Here is an 18,406-nt window from a genome sequence, read left to right on the forward strand (position 1 = left end):
CCCCTTCATCTTTGAAGTTACGTTGCTCAGACACTCCCTCGCTCAAGTGACCCCAAGCTCCGTCACTAAGGGGGACAAAGCCCCTCCTTCCCTCTGCTTTTTCCACTTATCTCTATGTCCGTCCTGCACCCTCTCTGGGCTGTGCTCTAGAACAGTCTGAATGTTACGATCAGCTTAATTTTACCTTCACTGCCCCGACCCCCTCCTGCTTTGCCCCAAACTGACAGGGGGCTGGAAAAGCTCATCTCTGCAGAAACCAGGTGAGGCCAGCAGGGGGCGATGGAGTCCACCATTTGCCAAGGCAGAAAGGAGGAATGGACTGTTGGAAAGCAAACTGATCCTTCCATTCATTGACCTTTAAGAGGATCTGGTTGTGTGGACTCTTGTTCCCATCATCCACAGCCAGGGATCTGCCTCCCTGCCCAGGGGCTTTTGTGCAGTCCCCTGGTGATTGGCCCAAAGTCACCCAGGGGCTTTTGTGCATAAGGCGGGACTAGAACTCCCAGTCCCCTGGTGATTGGCCCAAAGTCACCCAGGGGCTTTTGTGCATAAGGCGGGACTAGAACTCCCAGTCCCCTGGTGATTGGCCCAAAGTCACCCAGGGGCTTTTGTGCATAAGGCGGGACTAGAACTCCCAGTCCCCTGGTGATTGGCCCAAAGTCACCCAGGGGCTTTTGTGCATAAGGCGGGACTAGAACCCCCAGTCCCCTGGTGATTGGCCCAAAGTCACCCAGGGGCTTTTGTGCATAAGGCGGGACTAGAACCCCCAGTCCCCTGGTGATTGGCCCAAAGTCACCCAGGGGCTTTTGTGCATAAGGCGGGACTAGAACCCCCAGTCCCCTGGTGATTGGCCCAAAGTCACCCAGGGGCTTTTGTGCATAAGGCGGGACTAGAACCCCCAGTCCCCTGGTGATTGGCCCAAAGTCACCCAGGGGCTTTTGTGCATAAGGCGGGACTAGAACCCCCAGTCCCCTGGTGATTGGCCCAAAGTCACCCAGGGGCTTTTGTGCATAAGGCGGGACTAGAACCCCCAGTCCCCTGGTGATTGGCCCAAAGTCACCCAGGGGCTTTTGTGCATAAGGCGGGACTAGAACCCCCAGTCCCCTGGTGATTGGCCCAAAGTCACCCAGGGGCTTTTGTGCATAAGGCGGGACTAGAACCCCCAGTCCCCTGGTGATTGGCCCAAAGTCACCCAGGGGCTTTTGTGCATAAGGCGGGACTAGAACTCCCAGTCCCCTGGTGATTGGCCCAAAGTCACCCAGGGGCTTTTGTGCATAAGGCGGGACTAGAACTCCCAGTCCCCTGGTGATTGGCCCAAAGTCACCCAGGGGCTTTTGTGCATAAGGCGGGACTAGAACTCCCAGTCCCCTGGTGATTGGCCCAAAGTCACCCAGGGGCTTTTGTGCATAAGGAGGGATTAGAACCCCCAGTCCCCTGGTGATTGGCCCAAAGTCACCCAGGGGCTTTTGTGCATAAGGCGGGACTAGAACTCCCAGTCCCCTGGTGATTGGCCCAAAGTCACCCAGGGGCTTTTGTGCATAAGGCGGGACTAGAACTCCCAGTCCCCTGGTGATTGGCCCAAAGTCACCCAGGGGCTTTTGTGCATAAGGCAGGACTAGAACTCCCAGTCTCCTGGTCGCTAGTCTGGTACTTTCACCACCCGATGAAACTGGCTTTCCTTCTCCTTCAGGCTCTCTAAGTCCAGATGTTTTTCACTCCCTGCAGCCTCTAAGAGGACGGCAGGCCTTGAGGGAGAGAAGCTAAATTGGGATTGATGGCTCTTCACTAGGGGAAGGGTACCGTAAGAGGATCTGGCTCCTTTGGAGCAAGCTGATGCTACACAGGCTTCCCCTTCTGGGCATGACGGGGTCCCTCATTTGTCCCCCTGCAGTTGGAGGTGGCCTTGGCCGACGTCAAGAAGCAGCTTCAGGACGAAATGCTGCGGCGGGTGGATGCGGAGAACAGGCTGCAGACCCTGAAGGAAGAGCTGGACTTCCAGAAGAACATCTACAGCGAGGTAGGGCCCCTTAGAGGTCATCTAGGCCAACCCCTCCTCAGCTTGAAAAGGGGACTCTGCTGCTTCATAGCTCCCGTAGCCAGGAATTCCTCCTTACTTTGAGTTGGGGTCTCCCTCTGTAAAAGACCCACCCATTCTAAAATAAATTTTATTATTAGTTTCATTATAAAATAAAAATAGAGAAAAAATGAAAGTTAGGAAACGAAGAGAAAAAGACGGAGAGAAAAAGTGGTGACTTCAAACTTTTTCAAGACAGGAAGTCCTCGCCTTACAGCAGTTCATTTAGTGACCGTTCGAAGTTACAACAGCACTGAAAAAAGGGATGTGTGGCTTGACGGTTGCAGCCTCCACGGAGTCCCCTTTTGCAACCTTCGGACAAGCAAAGTCAAAGCCAGATTCACTTAACAACCCTGTTGTTAATAACTGAAGTGATTCACTTAGCAACTGTGGCAAGGAAGATCATAAAATGGGGCAAAATTCACTTAACAAATGTTTCACTTAGCAAGAGAAATTTTGGGCTCAATTGTGGCCGTAAGTAGAGGACGATCTGGACAGTGGCAAACAACCCCCCCCCCTTCTTTACATTTCACAATAGTTCAGTATTTCAGAAATAATAACTAATAAACTAATCATCTGAACCTAAACGATGGAGAATCCCTCTCCATGGGCCGGGAGACTTGAACTCGCCACACTGCCTTGGGGCAGGCAGTCGGCCCAATTCCTGCAGCCTTTTCTCCCCACAGAGGAATGGGGGCTGCTGGATCGTGCGGGCTGCAGGTTGGGGCTGGGGGTGGGGAAAATGGGTCACAGTTGGGGGGGTTGTGCCTCCTTGCCTGTCCTGGGATGCCCTGCTTACCCGCTGCCCCCTGCAGGAGCTCCGTGAGACCAAACGCCGTCACGAGACGCGCCTGGTGGAGATTGACAACGGGCGCCAGCGGGAGTTCGAGAGCAAGCTTGCCGATGCGCTGCACGACCTCCGTGGCCAGCACGAGTCCCAGGTCAAGCTCTACAAGGAGGAACTGGAGAAGACCTACGCGGCCAAGGTAGCACACCTGGGGGGTGGACTCCCGCTCCCATCATCCCCAAGGTGGCACCCTTCTGCTGCCCCCTCCCTTTCAGATGCTCTGGAATCCTCTCCCTCACTGCAGCCTTAAGAGGAGGGAGGCCTTGGGGGGGGCGCTGAGGCAGGATGGGGGCCTTGCTGAGTCTAGCTCTTAGCCTTGGGGTGGGGGAGTTCCCCAGTCCTGCCCTGCAGAGCAGCCCAGGCAGCCTTGAGGACTGGCCACTTTGAAATAAGCCAACCTCGGCCACCTCCACAATGCTGTTTCTGATCTTTGCAGCTGGAAAATGCCAAGCAGTCGGCCGAGAGGAACAGCAACATGGCCGGGGCGGCTCACGAGGAGCTTCAGCAGACCCGGATTCGCATCGACAGCCTGTCCGCCCAGCTCAGCCAGCTGCAGAAGCAGGTAGGGGTCTCGCGAAGGAGGTGGGGTTCCCACTACCTTTCGGTCTCCGGAAGCAGGGAGTGCCGCCCAGGTGCTTCAACTCGCTTCTGGGTCCCCCTTTGAAGATTGGGGGGTACAGGTGGTCCTTGATTTACAACCATTTGTTAGTGACCGTTCAGTGTTGCAGTGGCACTGAAAAAAAAGTGACTTAAGAACAGTCCTCACACTTACGACCGTTGCGGTGTCCCTACAGTCACTTGATCAAAATGGGGCACTTGGCAACCGGCACGGATTTAAGATGGTTGCAGCTTCAGGTGATCCCCCTTAGGGACCTTCTTGGCCGGTTTCCAACAAGCAGAGTCAATTCACCCAATGACTACACGATTCATTTAATGACCGTGGCCATTTGCTTAACAAAAAAGCTTGGAAAATCAGGCCATGGACAGAATGGTTGTATGTGGAGGACCGACTGCCTCTTGGGAGCAGCATCCTGTCGGCCACCTTACGGGCCCCCCTTCCTCTGTGAGGCCTCCGCTCTTCCCTCCCTGAGGGAGGACCTCACAGCCTTGAAGCTAGCAAGTGGGGGGAGGCCTAACCCTCACCCTTGCCATCTCTGGGGCAGCCCTGCCGTAGGAGGAGACCCTGCTTGCCCTCCACTGTTTTGGGTTGGGGTGAAAAGGGATTGGTGGCCTGCTCGCCCGGCCCCCTGGGCAGGCCCCCACCCCTCTCTCGCCTTCCTCCCCAACAGCTGGCGGCCAAGGAGGCGAAGCTGCGGGACCTGGAGGACTCCCTGGCCCGAGAGCGGGATACCAGCCGCCGCATCCTGGCGGAGAAAGAGCGGGAGATGGCTGAGATGCGGGCCCGCATGCAGCAGCAGCTGGACGAGTACCAGGAGCTGCTGGACATCAAGCTGGCCCTGGACATGGAGATCAACGCCTACCGCAAACTCCTAGAGGGCGAGGAGGAGAGGTGGGAGCCGGCGGCCTGGGCACACTTTGCAAGCTAGGCAGACCACCTTTGCCTGGGGGGCTTCACCAAGCTGGGCAGGGCCCCCCACCACAGGCAGTCTGGGACCTTCAGGTGTGACCCCGGAGGGTCTGCTGGAAAAAGGTTGCCTCCCTCATTGAGGTTTCAGTTCAGATTTGGAGAGATCTGGGGCTTGCCCGGCTGCCCCTCCTTTGGGGGGAGCATTTTGGGGCCCTTCTAGGACGGGTTGGGCAGAAAGGTCAGCTTGGCTTGAGCGCTTCCCCCGGCACTGAGGGTGGGCACTGCAGCCCTTCTGTTTGCTGTGGGGAGCGCAGGTGCATCCCTGGGGAAGTAGCCTCTGCTCAGCCCCCTGCCTCTCTCTCTCCCCCCCAGGTTGCGCCTCTCTCCCAGCCCCTCCTCCCAGAAGAGCGGCTCGCGCATCCGCGTCTCTTCCTCTGCGCAAAGCTCCACCAAGAAAAGGAAGCTGGAGGACGGCGAGAGCCGCACCAGCTTCTCTCAGCATGCCCGGACCAGTGGCCGCGTGGCCGTGGAGGAGGTGGACCTGGAGGGGAAGTTTGTCCGGCTGAGGAACAAGTCCAATGAGGTGGGTGCTGGTGGCTGGGGGTCCAGAACCCCTGGGCCAAGGAGGGCTGAGGAAGCCATTTGCTCCTGGGGGGGGTTAGGGGGCATAAACTGATCTTCAGAGCTGCAAGAGGCAGCCGTGTCTTTGTAGGGTGGACACCCCCAAGATCCTGTTGTGCAGCCTCCGCCTCTTTTTAAGCTGGCCCCCTAAATGTGGGATGGGATGGAAAAGGGAAGCGATGTAGGAGAGTGGAGGGCAGCTATGCTAAGAACAGCAAATTCTAATCTAGTTTAAAGTTTATTTAACTGTATTGCCCACCCAACTCCAAGAGAAATGGAAGAAAGCCCAGTTTAGCTTTTGATAGCAGAGAGTCTTTACAGCTCAGTCTTGAACTGTGAGTCCTTGGTGCTCTCTGAGCTGGGCTGTTTTTTGCAGACGTTTCATGACTCAACTAGGTAACATCTTCAGTGCTAGAAGAAATGGGGTTTATTTGTTTATTTATTTATTTATTTATTTATTTATTTATTTATTTATTTATTTATTATATTTCTATACCGCCTTTCTCCCGTAGGACTCAAGGCGGTGTACAGTCAAGAAAGATATAGATACACAAACATCATAAAATTGCTAATTAAAATTATTATTATAACATAGTTTGGCCCAATTAAATAGAACCTAAAATTAGATAACATTTTAAAAATCATTCACATGTTCATATGTTTAGCCCCGCCTGTTGGAACATCAGGGTCTTGAGGGCACGGCGGAAAGCACGGAGATCAGGGATATTCCGTATCTCCGGGGGCAGTTCATTCCAAAGGGTTGGAGCCCCCACAGAGAAGGCCCTCCCCCTGGGAGTCACCAGTTGGCGTAATTTGACTGACGGTACCCTGAGTAGTCCCTCCCTGTGAGAACGAACTGGTCGGTGGGAGGCTATTGGTGGCAAAAGACGGTCTCAGGTTTGGTCTCTGTTTATGAACAACAGCCTGCCCTGCCAGTGATTCTGGGGCGGGGTGGGGGGGGTTCTCCTTGGTGGTTCATTGATTGAAATATTGTTTTCTGTTTGTTTGTCTGGGGTTAATCCCTGCTTATCTGGGTGTTGTCTGCCAGAGGGGATGTGTTTGGTCTGATGATGTTACCTAGTTGGGTCATTAAACATCTGCAAGAAAACCACCAAGCTCAGAGAGCACTGAGGGCCCCACAAATTAAGTTTTGTTGTGGCTTCATGGCTACTTTTGAGCTGAGCCCCCCTCCCTGCCAGCCATCCAGAACCTGGGAAAGGAGATGGCTTACCTCCCTCTGAGCACATTGAGAGTTTCCTTGAGTTTGCAATGGTGAGCTGTGACGGTTGGATTCTGGCTATGGCCAAAGTACCTGGAAGACTCCAGGCTGCCTTCCCTGCTTTGTGGCTGCCACCAATGGAATCTCTCTGGCTTCTGGTCAACCGGGATGCAGAACGTTTTTATATATAACTTTATTAAACTTTTGAAGAAGCAAGATAAAAGCTAACAAGAACTAATAGAGTTAAAGAGAGAAGAAAAAAGAGGACAAGAAAAAGACAAAGCCAAGAGTGGAGAAAGAAAAGAGAAACTTCAGATTGTCTTTTACAAGAGTTGTTTAAGTACAAATGTAAATTAACCGCTCACTCTCTGGTTACAGCCCTACTTAACCTGCTTCTGCCTTCTATTTCTTTTCCAATTGTCAAAGCCAGGGATGGACAACTTGGAGGAGAAGCTGGCTGCAGCTCTTTGGGGTTGGGACCAGTCTGGAGAAAATCTCTCAACTTGACTTTAATTTTTTTGGGGGGTGGGGTGGGGTGGATTTTATGATTCTTTTGATGTGTTCCTGCAATTGTTTGCAGTGTTTTTAAAGGTCAGGCCCCAAATGTAGAGCTGCGGCCACTTTTCTCCTTTTCTTTCCTTTGAAAACATTTTGCTTCTCATCCAAGAAGCTTCTTCAGTTCTGAAACTTCTTGGATGAAAAACAAGACATAGCCCAGCCCCCCCCCCCCCCCCGCCTGCCTGGCATCTCTTGGGCTACCCTCAGCCCCAGTAGCTGCCTGCCATGGCTCCTCGTTTGTGCCCCCTTAGGACCAGTCGCTGGGAAATTGGCAGATCAAGCGCCAGAATGGAGAAGACACCCCCATTTCCTACAGATTCCCTCCCAAATTCACCTTGAAGGCCGGCCAGCTGGTCACGGTGAGCAGCAAAGGTGGGCTTGGTGGGCAGGAAGGGTTGGACCCGGGATGGGAGAAGCAGCAAGGGGGACGAGGTGCCAGGTGGAGCCTCCCACCCTTCTGGTGCCTGTGCCAGCCGTGGGGAGCTGCTCTGCAAGGGTGATCAACCTCTTCTCTTCCTTCTCCTGCAAGATCTGGGCTGCTGGTGCGGGGGTGTCCCACAACCCCCCCACAGACATGGTCTGGAAGAACCAAAGCTCATGGGGCTCCGGCGACAGCTTGCGCACAGCCCTGCTCACCTCCAACGGGGAGGTAAGGTGGCTGGGATTCGGGGGTGAGAGGGCGGAAAACCCCACGGTGTCTCGTTGTGAAGACTACTGTGTGGGTGGGCAAAGGGGTAGACCTTGCCATTGGAAAGGGGACAGAGCATTATTGAATTTATTCCATTAATTAAATTAACCTGCCATGTTTCCCCGAAAATAAGACAGGGTTTTATTTTCTTTTGAACCCCGAAATAATACAGCTTGGCCTTATTATTGGGGGAGGGGTGGTCTTATTTCGGGGGTGCAGGATGCCCCGGGTGGCCTGCGCATTCAGAGCCGGAAGTCCAGCAGAGAGAGACTCCCTCCATGCGCCGCCATCAAGCCCCTCCCCTCTTGCAGGGTGCGTGTGTAGAATGCGAACAGCCCAAAAGCGCCAAGACGTGCGAGTGCCTGGCCCCCCCCCTCGCACGCCTCCCAGGCCTCACCATGCTGATGTGGGTGAAGCTGGTGAGCACCAGGTCCTTGAGGAGCTCATAGCCAATGCCGCCGGAGCCCACCACCAGCACCCACACGGAAGCCATAGAAATATAGGCAGAGTTATAATTACAAAAAATTAAATAGACTATTATGGCTGTATAATTGTAAAATGGCCCATCCTCCCCACAATTTTGTTGTCTAAAAATGCCCCTTCCCCTTAAATAAATTCTGGAAATCACGATGGTGCCTTTTGTGACTCTTGAGTCCCGTTTCATTTTGGGATTAACAAATCCGGGGGGGAGGGGTGTCATTGGACACATCCTGGCCCTTTCCTTGGTGCCAGCATGGGTAAATCCATCCATCCATCCATCCATCCTTCCTTCCTTCCTTCCTTCCTTCCTTCCTTCCTTCCTTCCTTCCTTCCTTCCTTCCTTCCTTCCTCCCTCCCTCCCTCCCTCCCTCCCTCCCTCCCTCCCTGGCTGTTTCCCTCCCAAATCCTGCTGTGCTGGGGTGGACCAGAATCAACCCCCTCGTTTCTCCCTCCCTGCAGGAGGTGGCCATGCGGAAGCTGGTCCGCACAGTCGTTGTCAATGATGACGATGAAGAGGATGATGAGGATGGCATCCACGGCCACCATCACCACGTGAGTTTTTTGGGGGGTGCCCGGGGGAGGGGGCTCTGCCCGTCTTCTGAGGGCTGGGTTCAATGTGGAACAAGCTAAGACTCAGTAGCAGTCGGGGAGGGTTTCGAAAATGCCAGCGGCTTTGGTTGTGGGGCAAGGACCCCCGTGAGAGAAATTCTTCCTCGGAAGCCGTTTGGATTTTTTTACCATGTTCTGCCGAGATTTTGTTTTGTTCGTTAGTCTGCAACTGAGATTAAGTCTGCATTCAGAGGATAAAAAAAGGCTTTTAAGAACCTTCCCTCCCCACCCCCAAATGACACTGAAAGCAAGCATACATGGGAAATACTCCTCAGTTTTAACAATTATTTTAATTATTCTCAAGTGTACAAATTGAAATATTTATATACCTAGTCTTTTAAACAAAATAGCAAAGAATTTTAATAAAGCTAGTATTTATTTATTGTTTTATTAATTAAAGTGACATGCCATCCGTGTCACTGACTTAGTCAACTCTGGGCGCTTGTCCCTTTGGATGGAGAGTGGGTGAAAATGATGTTAGGTAATCTCAGGAATCACAGGATGGACTCTTCCACATCCACGGCTACTTAAAAAAATACAAAACAAACATCTCTTAATCAAAACCTGAAATCAGAAGAACAGAAGTAGAATAGGAGTAGGAGTAGGAGTAGGAGTAGGAGTAGGGTAGGGTAGGGTAGGGTAGGGTAGAGTAGAGTAGAGTAGAGTAGAGTAGAGTAGAGTAGAGTAGAGTAGAGTAGAGTAGAGTAGAGTAGAAATAGAAAATAAATAGAAATAGAAATAGAACTTTTATTGGCCAAGTGTGATTGGACACATAAGGAATTTGTCTTGGTGCATATGCTCTCAGTGTACATAAAAGAAAAGATACATTTGTCAAGAATCATAAAGTACAACACTTAATGATAGTCATAGGGAAACAGTCAATATAAATCTTAAGGATACCAGCAACCAGGTTACAGTCATACAGTCATAAGTGGAAGGAGATGGGTGGTGGGAAGAATGAGAAGATTAATAGTAGTGCAGACTTAGTAACTAGTTTGATAGTGTTGAGGGAATTATTTGTTTAGCAAAGTGATGGCATTTGGGAAAAAACTGTCCTTGTGTCTAGTCGTTCTGGTGCGCAGTGCTCTATAGCGTTGTTTTGAGGGTAGGAGTTGAGTTTATGTCCAGGATGCAAGGGGTCTGTAAATATTTTCACAGCCCTCTTTTTGACTTCGTGCAGTATATAGGTCCTCAATGGAAGGCAAGTTGGTAGCCATGGTTTTTTCTGCAGTTCTAATTATCCTCTGAAGTCTGTGTCTGTCTTGTTGGGTTGCAGAGCGAAACCAAGTATTGGCTTTGTGTGCATTGGACACTTCAGACCACGTTGGAAATCAAGTTTAAGATTCAGCTGGTTAACATGCTCGCATTTAACAGGCTTGTAAATTTAACAAGCATGTTAAATAGAAAAATGCGTTTAGCCTCAATTCCAGTGTAATATTTTATTTCTGGAATAATTAAACTTAACATATATTCTACATTGGGTTGTTTTTTTTAAAAGTCATTGTAGGCTTCAGCACCCCAGAGCAAGCCAGAATCCTTGCAAGATACGAATCTGATTTTTAACTCAGGGTTGACCTGTGGGGTCCTTGGAGCTCTCAGGGCTTGGTGGTTTTCTTACAGATGTTTCATGACCCAATTGGCATTATATAAAGCCCTAATAAGACCACACCTAGAGTCCTGCATCCAGTTTTGGTCACCACACGATAAAAAAGATGGTGAGACTCTAGAAAGAGTGCAGAGAAGAGCAACCAGGATGATGAGGGGACTGGAGGCTAAAACATACGATGAACGGTTGCAGGAACTGGGCCTGGCTAGTCCAGTGAAGAGAAGGACCAGGGGAGACAGGAGAGCATCTTCCAGTATTTGAGGGGCTGCCACAGAGAGGAGGAAGGGGGTCAAGCTGTTTTCCAAAGCACCTGAAGGCCAGACAAGGAGCAATGGATGGAAAGTGATCAAGGAGAGATTCAACCTGGAAAGGAGGAGAAATTTCCTGACAGTGAGAGCAATCAACCGATGGAACAGAAGTTGCCTTCGGAAGTTGTGGGAGCTTCATCACTGGAGGCTTTCAAGAAGAGACTGGGCTGCCATCTGTCAGCAATGATGTAGGGTTGCCTGCTTGAGTGGGGGGTTGGACTAGATGACCTATAAGGTCCCTTCCAACTCTGTTAATCTGCAAGTCTGTAAATTTGTAAATCTGTAACATCTTCAGTGCGCTGATGAAGTTACCTAGTTTGGTAATGAAACATTGCAATGAAACCACCAAATTCACAGAGCACCAAGGACCTCACAGATACGAATCCAGTATCTCCAGCCCCAGATGGAGTCTCGGTCCGGATGGTGCCAAGCTTTGCTCCTTACCCTCTTCCTTCCTTCTCCAGAGCCACTGCAGCGGCAGTGGAGATCCGGGCGAGTACAACCTGCGTTCTCGCACAGTGTTGTGTGGCACGTGTGGGCAACCGGCAGAAAAGACCTCCGGGGGCACGAATGTGGGCACCAGCACCATGTCTACTGGCTCCTCCTCCTCCAGCTTGACCATCACACGCAGCTACCGCAGTGGAGGCACCAACCTCGGGGAGAGCCTCTTGCCTCGCTCCTACATCCTGGGCAGCTCCACCCCACGCCAGCAGGTCAGTCCCGGGGCACCCCAGCGGGCATGTCTGATCCTGGGCTCTGTGGTGGGAGCCCTCCGACTATGAGTGGTCACCCCCTCCTCCCGTTGCTGGGGAGGGCATGACACATATCACTGTGGGTCGGTGCTTTAAGATGCTTCCAGGAAGGCAGAGAGTTGGCTGTGGGCACCACAGAGCTTCCTGGCACCTTCTGTGCCACACAGGGCTCCTCAGGAGGCCAAGGCCTTTTGGAAAGCCTGGGATGGTCCCCACTGAGTAGCATGTGGGGGGTGGGCTAAAAACCCTGACAGCTGCATTCTGGCTCTGCAAAGTTCACACGAGAACAGTTGGCTCCAGTTGGCTCTGTGCTCAGGAGTATATGCCCTGTCTGGCATGGGATACAGTCTCCTGCTTGAACCCCTAGGGGTCGGACTGGAAGACCTCTGAGCTCCCTTGCAGCCCTGTGTGTCTATGAAACCCTCTTGGGGGTGGTTGGGACAAGGGAGGTACAGTTTGGCTCTCATGTCTCACATCCGGTGGAATTGCATGGCTTGGATGGGGGTCAGGCAGCCAGTCTGTACAGCCAGCACCTCGCCCACAGACCCCCATCCCTCCCCACGGCCAAGCAAACGGACTCAGTGGCCCCTCGCTGGGCCTGCTCAGTGGCTGCACTGGGGGGGCTGCTGAAGATGCCCCTGAACTGCGGGACTTTTTAGGCAGAAAATTTTGCACTTTGGAAAATTGTTCTGCTGATGGTCTCCCCTGTTCCTCCCTGGCATTCAGGAGCTGGTGCAAATGTTGGTCATACTGATCCAATTTGGGTGCAGAAGTGGGGCTGGAGAGAGGTTGGAGCACACAAAGAGAGCCTTAGCTGGGGGAGGGAGGGCCTGTTGTTCCTTTGGGGCAGGGAAGCCAATGCCTCATAAGCATTTTGGATTGGCAGCCATGTCTGGGTCTCCCACAACTCGCTTGCTGGTATTTTGAGGGAGGCCTGATTCTGGATCAGCCCTAAATCTTGAATTAAGGAGAAATTTCCTGATTGTGAGAACAATTAATCAGTGCTTCATCGATGGAGGCTTAAGAAGAGCTCTGTCAGCCACTTGTGTGGAATGGAAGAGCGTCTCCTGCTTGAGCAGGGGGTTGGGCTAGATGACCTCTGAGGTCCCTCCCAACTCTGCATCCTCTCTCTCTCTCTCTCTCTCTCCCCTTAGGGTCCTTCGAACTGCAGCATCATGTAATCGTCCAATGTTCCCCGACATGCACTCAAAAGCCTGCTTTATGAAGCTCTCTGTCCTTTACATGCTGAGAAAAAGAGGAAACCATTTTTAAAAAAGTTATTTTCTATGCAAGAATTTATACTTTATTATATATCTCTATATATCTCTATATATAAATACGCTAAAGATGCTTCAGGGTTTTTTAAGGGGGTTGGGGAGGTCTTTTTTCTATCACGAAAGTTTAAAAGGAGCCCTGCCAAAGAGGTTAATGTATTATTGCCAAAAAGAAAAGAAGTCCTAGAATTTTAATATTTTACTTCTAGTAAGGGGGAGCGTGCAAATGGGCATGATCTGTCTCTCTCTCTCTCTCTCTCTCTCTCTCTCTCTCTCTCTCTCTGTGTGTGTGTGTGTGTGTGTGTGTGTGTTTTTGTGTTTGTCCTTGAATACCAAAGCTTTCTTTTTGAAAAACGAAAAAAATCTTACCGTTTTTCTCCTTCTGGGTCACTGTTTGTCAACTTCATCAACTTTAAGCTGGGTGGACTTCAACTCCCAGAATTTCCCAGCCAGCCCTCCCCCCCCATCTTAAAGTTGCTGAGGTTGTGAAACATTGCTCCAGTAAATTTGTTGCACTTAACATTCTCCCTGGGAGGGGTGTTGACCTCTAACTACGGTAACTCTGGTTAACTCCTGCCTTGCTTCCCAGCGACCCATGCACTTGAGCAAAAGAATCCAACTCTTTTGGAGACACTACAAGCCAAGAGTTGACCTTTGTTTACATTTTGAAAATGGGAGGGAGACTTTCATACCGAACCCATTGTGGGTTGCAATGATACATGGGGGGTGTCTCATATTCAACCCTGGCAAGTTTAAGATGGATGAACTTCAACTCCCAGAATTCCCCAGCTAGAATGGGGGACTGCAGCATCCTGGGAGTTGAAGTCCACCCGTTTTAAAATTGCCAAGGTTGAGAAACATGAATTTAACTTCATGTCAAGTCCCCTCCAGCCCAAATCAGGTTGTTTAATGCCTGCATTAAAACACTTTAAGAGCTAGTAATTCAGGGATTCTTGAATTAAAATCCAAATTACCCTTACTTTAGAACTTCTAAAATGTCTGACCTACATTGTCCTCTGTTCAAAAACGCCAGGTGTTTCAGGGAAGCCCTTTCTGGTTCCATTCAGGATGACTTTGTACTTTTTAAACAAAATTTGACCTAACTCCCCCCCTGCAAAAAAGCTGGTCCATTGTCCAAACCTATCCACCCGACACCCCGCTTCACAGTTTGAAGGGGGAAATTAAGTTTACAGCCATTCTTTGCTTTGAGGAAGGTTTAGTAGAAAAGTTGGAAAGGCTTGTTTTGGCCTTTCCTGTCCTCTTTGTAAGAAGAGAAACTGCCTTTAGATGCCACTTGACCTGCTTTGCTTCAGCGGCAATGCTGATCTCTCTGCCCAGCCCTTTGCCCAACCCTACGAATGGCACATGGTGCCTGAGCATGTCTAGAGTGCCTTGACCAAGGTGGGGGATGCAGAAGTGGGCTCCTTGTGTCTGCCAGGGGAACCCCTGGGCTTCAGATCGCCTTCCAAGGCTCCAGAACGGTGAGGACCGACTAGAGAAAAGTGCCTTCAACTCCCTGCTGTGGAATCAGCTGGGTTTCTAGTCAGAGCATCAAGTCAAGGGGGAGATGTGGGTCTTTGGCTTCCTGCCCTGAAGCAGAGCTGATGCCTTTTGGCCGTGGGCTGGGGGAGGGGGAGGCGCCAGCTATGCTTTCCAAAATGGGCCCCACTCTGCTCCACCAGGAGGACAGGTCCATGTCTTCTCCTGGGCTTGGAGCAGAGATCTGCAGACCCGTGTGGCGCCTTGAGGTCCAGGTTAAGTTTGAGAAACGTAGTTCTTGTATGCGGTTTGGGACTGGAAGCCTTACCTTAAACCTACGCTGGTTGGGGAATCCTGGGAGTTGAAGTTCACAAGTCTTAAAGTTGGCCGGATGGAGAAACATTGATTTAAGGTAATGTTCTTCAACCTGATGCTCCTCAGCCTTTGATGGGTAGCTGGCCTCCTGACCCGTGGATCTTTTCCTTGGACACCTCCCGCTCCAGAGGATCCATTGATGGGATCCCATGTAAAAGGCCAGATCCCTGTCCACCCCACCCCCCAGTCCCTTTGGATGGGCTGTTTGGGGCCCTTCCCCTTTGAGAATTTGCTGGGAAATGGTAAACCGTCTTGTGGGGAGAGACTTGGCTTCTCACCAAGGGGAGGATTGATGATTTCCCCGACTCTGCACGGCTTCCCGGAAAAGAGGAAGAGCTGCACAGCTTCTCTAGAGGCAGCCCGTGGATGTCCTCTGCCCCCCTCCAGGTAAGTCCCATGTGCCTGGAGGGGGCCAAGCCTGAACCCCCCAACCTGCCCTGCTCAGTTGGCCCAGAGTAGACGGTTCGCTCTGCTTCCAGCTGTGATTGGAGTAGGAAGCGGCTCTGATTCTGACTTCTGTGTCCCACGGGGGGTCCCCCCTGCCCCCCCTTTTCTCCTGCCGTTTATCTGTTTTGCACTTGGAGAGAGAGGCCCTTTGGAAGCTCTTTCCTCAGGAACCCTGGCAGGATGGAGCACCCACGGCTACTGTGGGGCGCCCTGCCTCCTTCGCGGGGACAGCAAGCCTGCCTTCCAATTGGGGGTGGGAGAGGAGGAGGGGGCGCCAATTAAACCAGCCAACTGCTTGTTCCTGCCTGGTGCAGATGCTTGCTGATTGAGGGGGTGTGTGTCTTCTCTGCTCCAGCTGGGTCCGAGGCCTAGTCCTCCCCTTGCCAGGCTCTTTCTCTGTCCTCGGAAAGGGCACCACCTGGAGCAGCTCTGTGGAGAAGACACTCCCTTTTTCATTGTGCTGTTAATTTGGGGTGCTGTCGGGTCTGCCAAGGGCTGCTTGCTGCTCTGATGGCAATTGTGCAGTATTTGTATTTTCTTAAACCAATATAGTTATCCAAAACTACGACTGTTGTGTTTCTTTCATCGGGAATGGGGGGGGGCCTCTGGGGGGGGCTGTTGGGGTTTGCTTGGCTTGAGGTTCCCACCCCACGTTTGGCTCCCCAGGGAGGCAGGGAGGGCACAGGAAGTCATCACACTGCCTCTGCACACAAAACCTCACCTGTTGGGATGCTGTCTGAGGCTGGAGAGGCGACCCATAGAAAAATACCTTTGGGGCGGAATGAAGCTGGCGTTGTCCTCCAGAGGCCTGACACAATCAGTAGGGAAGACCCAGACCTCGGCCCCCCACCCCAGCCCCACTGCTGGCAGGGCCTGCTCTCTGGGGAGGACACATCCTCCCACGCCAGGCCAAGCGGCCGCTGAACCCATCAAGGTGATATCTGCAATGCTGTGACTCACCTGGAGGAGGTGGGCACCATGCTGGGCTCCAGGTGGCCTGCCTGCTTCCATGTCCACTTCAGGGGCTTTGGCTGCAGGAAACGGCAGGAGCTCCCAGCGGCCAGCAGTGTCCTTGTGGTCTCCTCCCTGCCCTTCCCACCGCAGGCTCCTCCTCCCCTCGCAAGCACAGACCCTTCGCCTGGCTTCCCCATTGATTTTGCTTGTCAGGTCGAAAAGGGGATCACGTGACTTCAGGACACCGCAACCCTCATAAATATGAACCAGTTGCCAAGCATCTGAATTTTGATCACGTGACCACGGGATGTTGCAATGGTCATAGGTGTGGAAAAATCCTTTGAATGGTCACTAACTGAATTGTTGTAAGTCCAAGTCTTATCAGAGGTTCCAGATGGGACGGGAGAGTCAGGGAGCATTGTGTAAAAGCAATTCAGTTCTTGGCTCTTTTCAACAACTTTAAGGACTTCTGACTTTCTTTGGTGCAGTAGATTAAGCAGAAAAGCCTCCCAACCTTTTGCTTTACATTTGACAACATTTCAAGCCGTTTCCATACTTACAAAATCATTCTAATTATCAAAAATAAAATCAAAGTTTCATATTTTTTTCCAGCTTTGAGCAAAAAGTCCAGCAGCGATTTCCAACTTGAAGCAAAGTTAGGTAAATTCTTTAGTCAATTATGCCATTTCCAGAACATCACTGGACACACAACGATCCACACAAATGCATGCGATTAAGATATTGTACAAAATGCATTACGTATCAAATCAACGTTTGGATAAACGGTACAAAACGCCAGCTACTAATACGGAAACCCCAAAACCCCGGCACGTTGGAAGGCAAACTTTGGGTCAGGCAAAATGGGGCTCTATGGAAGGGCAAAAACACGCTGCTGCCCCCCCCCTCCCCGCCCATTTCAAGGGAGCCTGAACGTTCCAAGGGTCTCCCGGGTATTTTCCACAGGTGGCCACTAGAGGTCAGGAGCTGCCCGTTCTGGATTCGGAGGCTCTCCTGGAAAAAGCTGCTTTAAAGAGCGAGGAAAAAGGGGAAAGGCGCGTTGAGGGCCCCAACTCTTGAAGCTGCTGCCGGGGGAATTCTGGGAGTTGAAGTCTGAGCCAGGCGGGGTTGGGGCGAAGGGAAGGCCAGACCCTCTCAGGGGGGCCGCTCTGACAGATGAGCAGAGTTGGAAGGGACCTTGTGGGTCATCTAGTCCAACCCCCCCCCCCGCCCAGGCCATTTGCGCTTCTCTCCCCTCCCTCCCGAGCAGCCTCGGAGCCCCCCGGGGTCCGGCCAGGCAGTCCCGACTCGCCCCTTTGCAAGACCACCGGGCTCCCGTCCCGCAGCGCTGCCAGAGCACCGTCGGGGCCGGCGAGGGTCGCCTCGGGGCCGGCCGGACCTCCAGCCGGTTTTCTTTTTGGCGGGGGGGCAGCGCCTCCAGGGCCGCGTTCTCCGCAGGCTGCCCCATCGCGGCGCCCCCTCCCCTTCTCTCCTCCCCCCCCCCCGGCCGGAGCGGTCACGTGGCGGCGGCGCGCGGGCTGCTGACCGACCCAGCGCCCGTCCGGAGGCGGCCAGAGCGGCGGGGCTGCCCCGGAGGGTCTCCCGGCCGGGAAGGGGCGCCAGGAGAAGGCGGGGCCAACTGCAGCCGGCAACGGGGCGCGAGGGAGCGGCCGCCCAGCGGAGCCCGGAGCCGGGAGCGTCCCCAGGTCGGTGTGGCGGCGGGAGGTTGCGCGGGGCTCGAGGCGGCTGCAACGGACGCGGCGGCGGCGGCAGCAGCAGCAGCTCCCCCGGGCTGGGAGGTGGCCGGAGCCCCCCGGCAGCCCCGGGGCCGAAGCGCCGCTTCCTAACTTCAGAAGGGAGCTCCCGAAAAGGCTGCCCGGCGGGCGAGCTCCGCGCCTAAAAGCCCCGCGTCCCCGGGGGAAGGGCGGCTCAGCGAAGCCTCCCGAGGCCCTTTCTTGAACCAGAAGTGCAGTTTGGGGGTGAGTTTTCCCCGAAAAGCCTCTGAAGTCAGCCCTTCTCAATTCTGGCAACTTTAACAGGGGCTGGACTTCCACTCCCAGAATCGGGGGTGTGACAAATGGTCATAAGTCTCATAACTTCGTCACTAACCGAACGGTTGGTTATAAGTCAAGGACTACCTGTATTTATTTGACCCCCCCCTTTTATTATTTTATAAATAACTTAAGGTGGCAAACCTACCTGTTGCTCCTTCCTCCTTCTGTTTTGCCCATCACAACAGCCCTGTGAGGTGGGCCGGGCCAAGGGAGAGAGAGATCCAAGGTCAGCCAGCTGCCTTTCAGGGCTCACCCAGGACTAGAACTCACCACCTCCTGGTTTCTAGGCCTGCGCCTTAAGCAGCGCCAGGCAGCATCCCTTGGGCTGTTGTGTTCTTGTGGATGGTTCTCAGGAGGCTTTCTACTGTTTTGGTCTGGCCCTGACCTGACTCTGCCACCGTCCTTGTCCCAAGAAGTCAGCCCTTGTTTCTCACCATTTGCTGGCAGAGGAAAAAAATGAGTTGGCAGAATTCTGATCCCTTCCAAGATTTGAGCAACAGCTCCCCTGCCCTCTTGCTATCATCATCATCATCATC

The 18,406-nt window shown here is 52.7% G+C and overlaps 1 protein-coding gene across 1 annotated transcript in view; it reads left to right on the forward strand.

Moving 5' to 3' along the window:
- Positions 1–15,430, forward strand: part of LMNA (lamin A/C) — a 46,761-nt gene extending 31,331 nt beyond the window's left edge. The window contains exons 3-12 of the mRNA XM_070951255.1: positions 1,892–2,017; positions 2,890–3,060; positions 3,358–3,483; positions 4,211–4,431; positions 4,822–5,032; positions 7,099–7,206; positions 7,377–7,496; positions 8,475–8,567; positions 11,003–11,251; positions 12,445–15,430. Coding sequence (XP_070807356.1) covers positions 1,892–2,017; positions 2,890–3,060; positions 3,358–3,483; positions 4,211–4,431; positions 4,822–5,032; positions 7,099–7,206; positions 7,377–7,496; positions 8,475–8,567; positions 11,003–11,251; positions 12,445–12,471 — 1,452 coding nt within the window. The 3' untranslated portion in view covers positions 12,472–15,430. The remainder of the gene's footprint in view (positions 1–1,891; positions 2,018–2,889; positions 3,061–3,357; positions 3,484–4,210; positions 4,432–4,821; positions 5,033–7,098; positions 7,207–7,376; positions 7,497–8,474; positions 8,568–11,002; positions 11,252–12,444) is intronic.
- Positions 15,431–18,406: the final 2,976 nt, after the last annotated feature.

The sequence above is a fragment of the Pituophis catenifer genome, unplaced genomic scaffold (assembly GCF_029215685.1).
Source record: "Pituophis catenifer annectens isolate HBS135680 unplaced genomic scaffold, rPitCat1.0.hap2 SCAF_10, whole genome shotgun sequence".
Taxonomy (NCBI): domain Eukaryota; kingdom Metazoa; phylum Chordata; class Lepidosauria; order Squamata; family Colubridae; genus Pituophis; species Pituophis catenifer.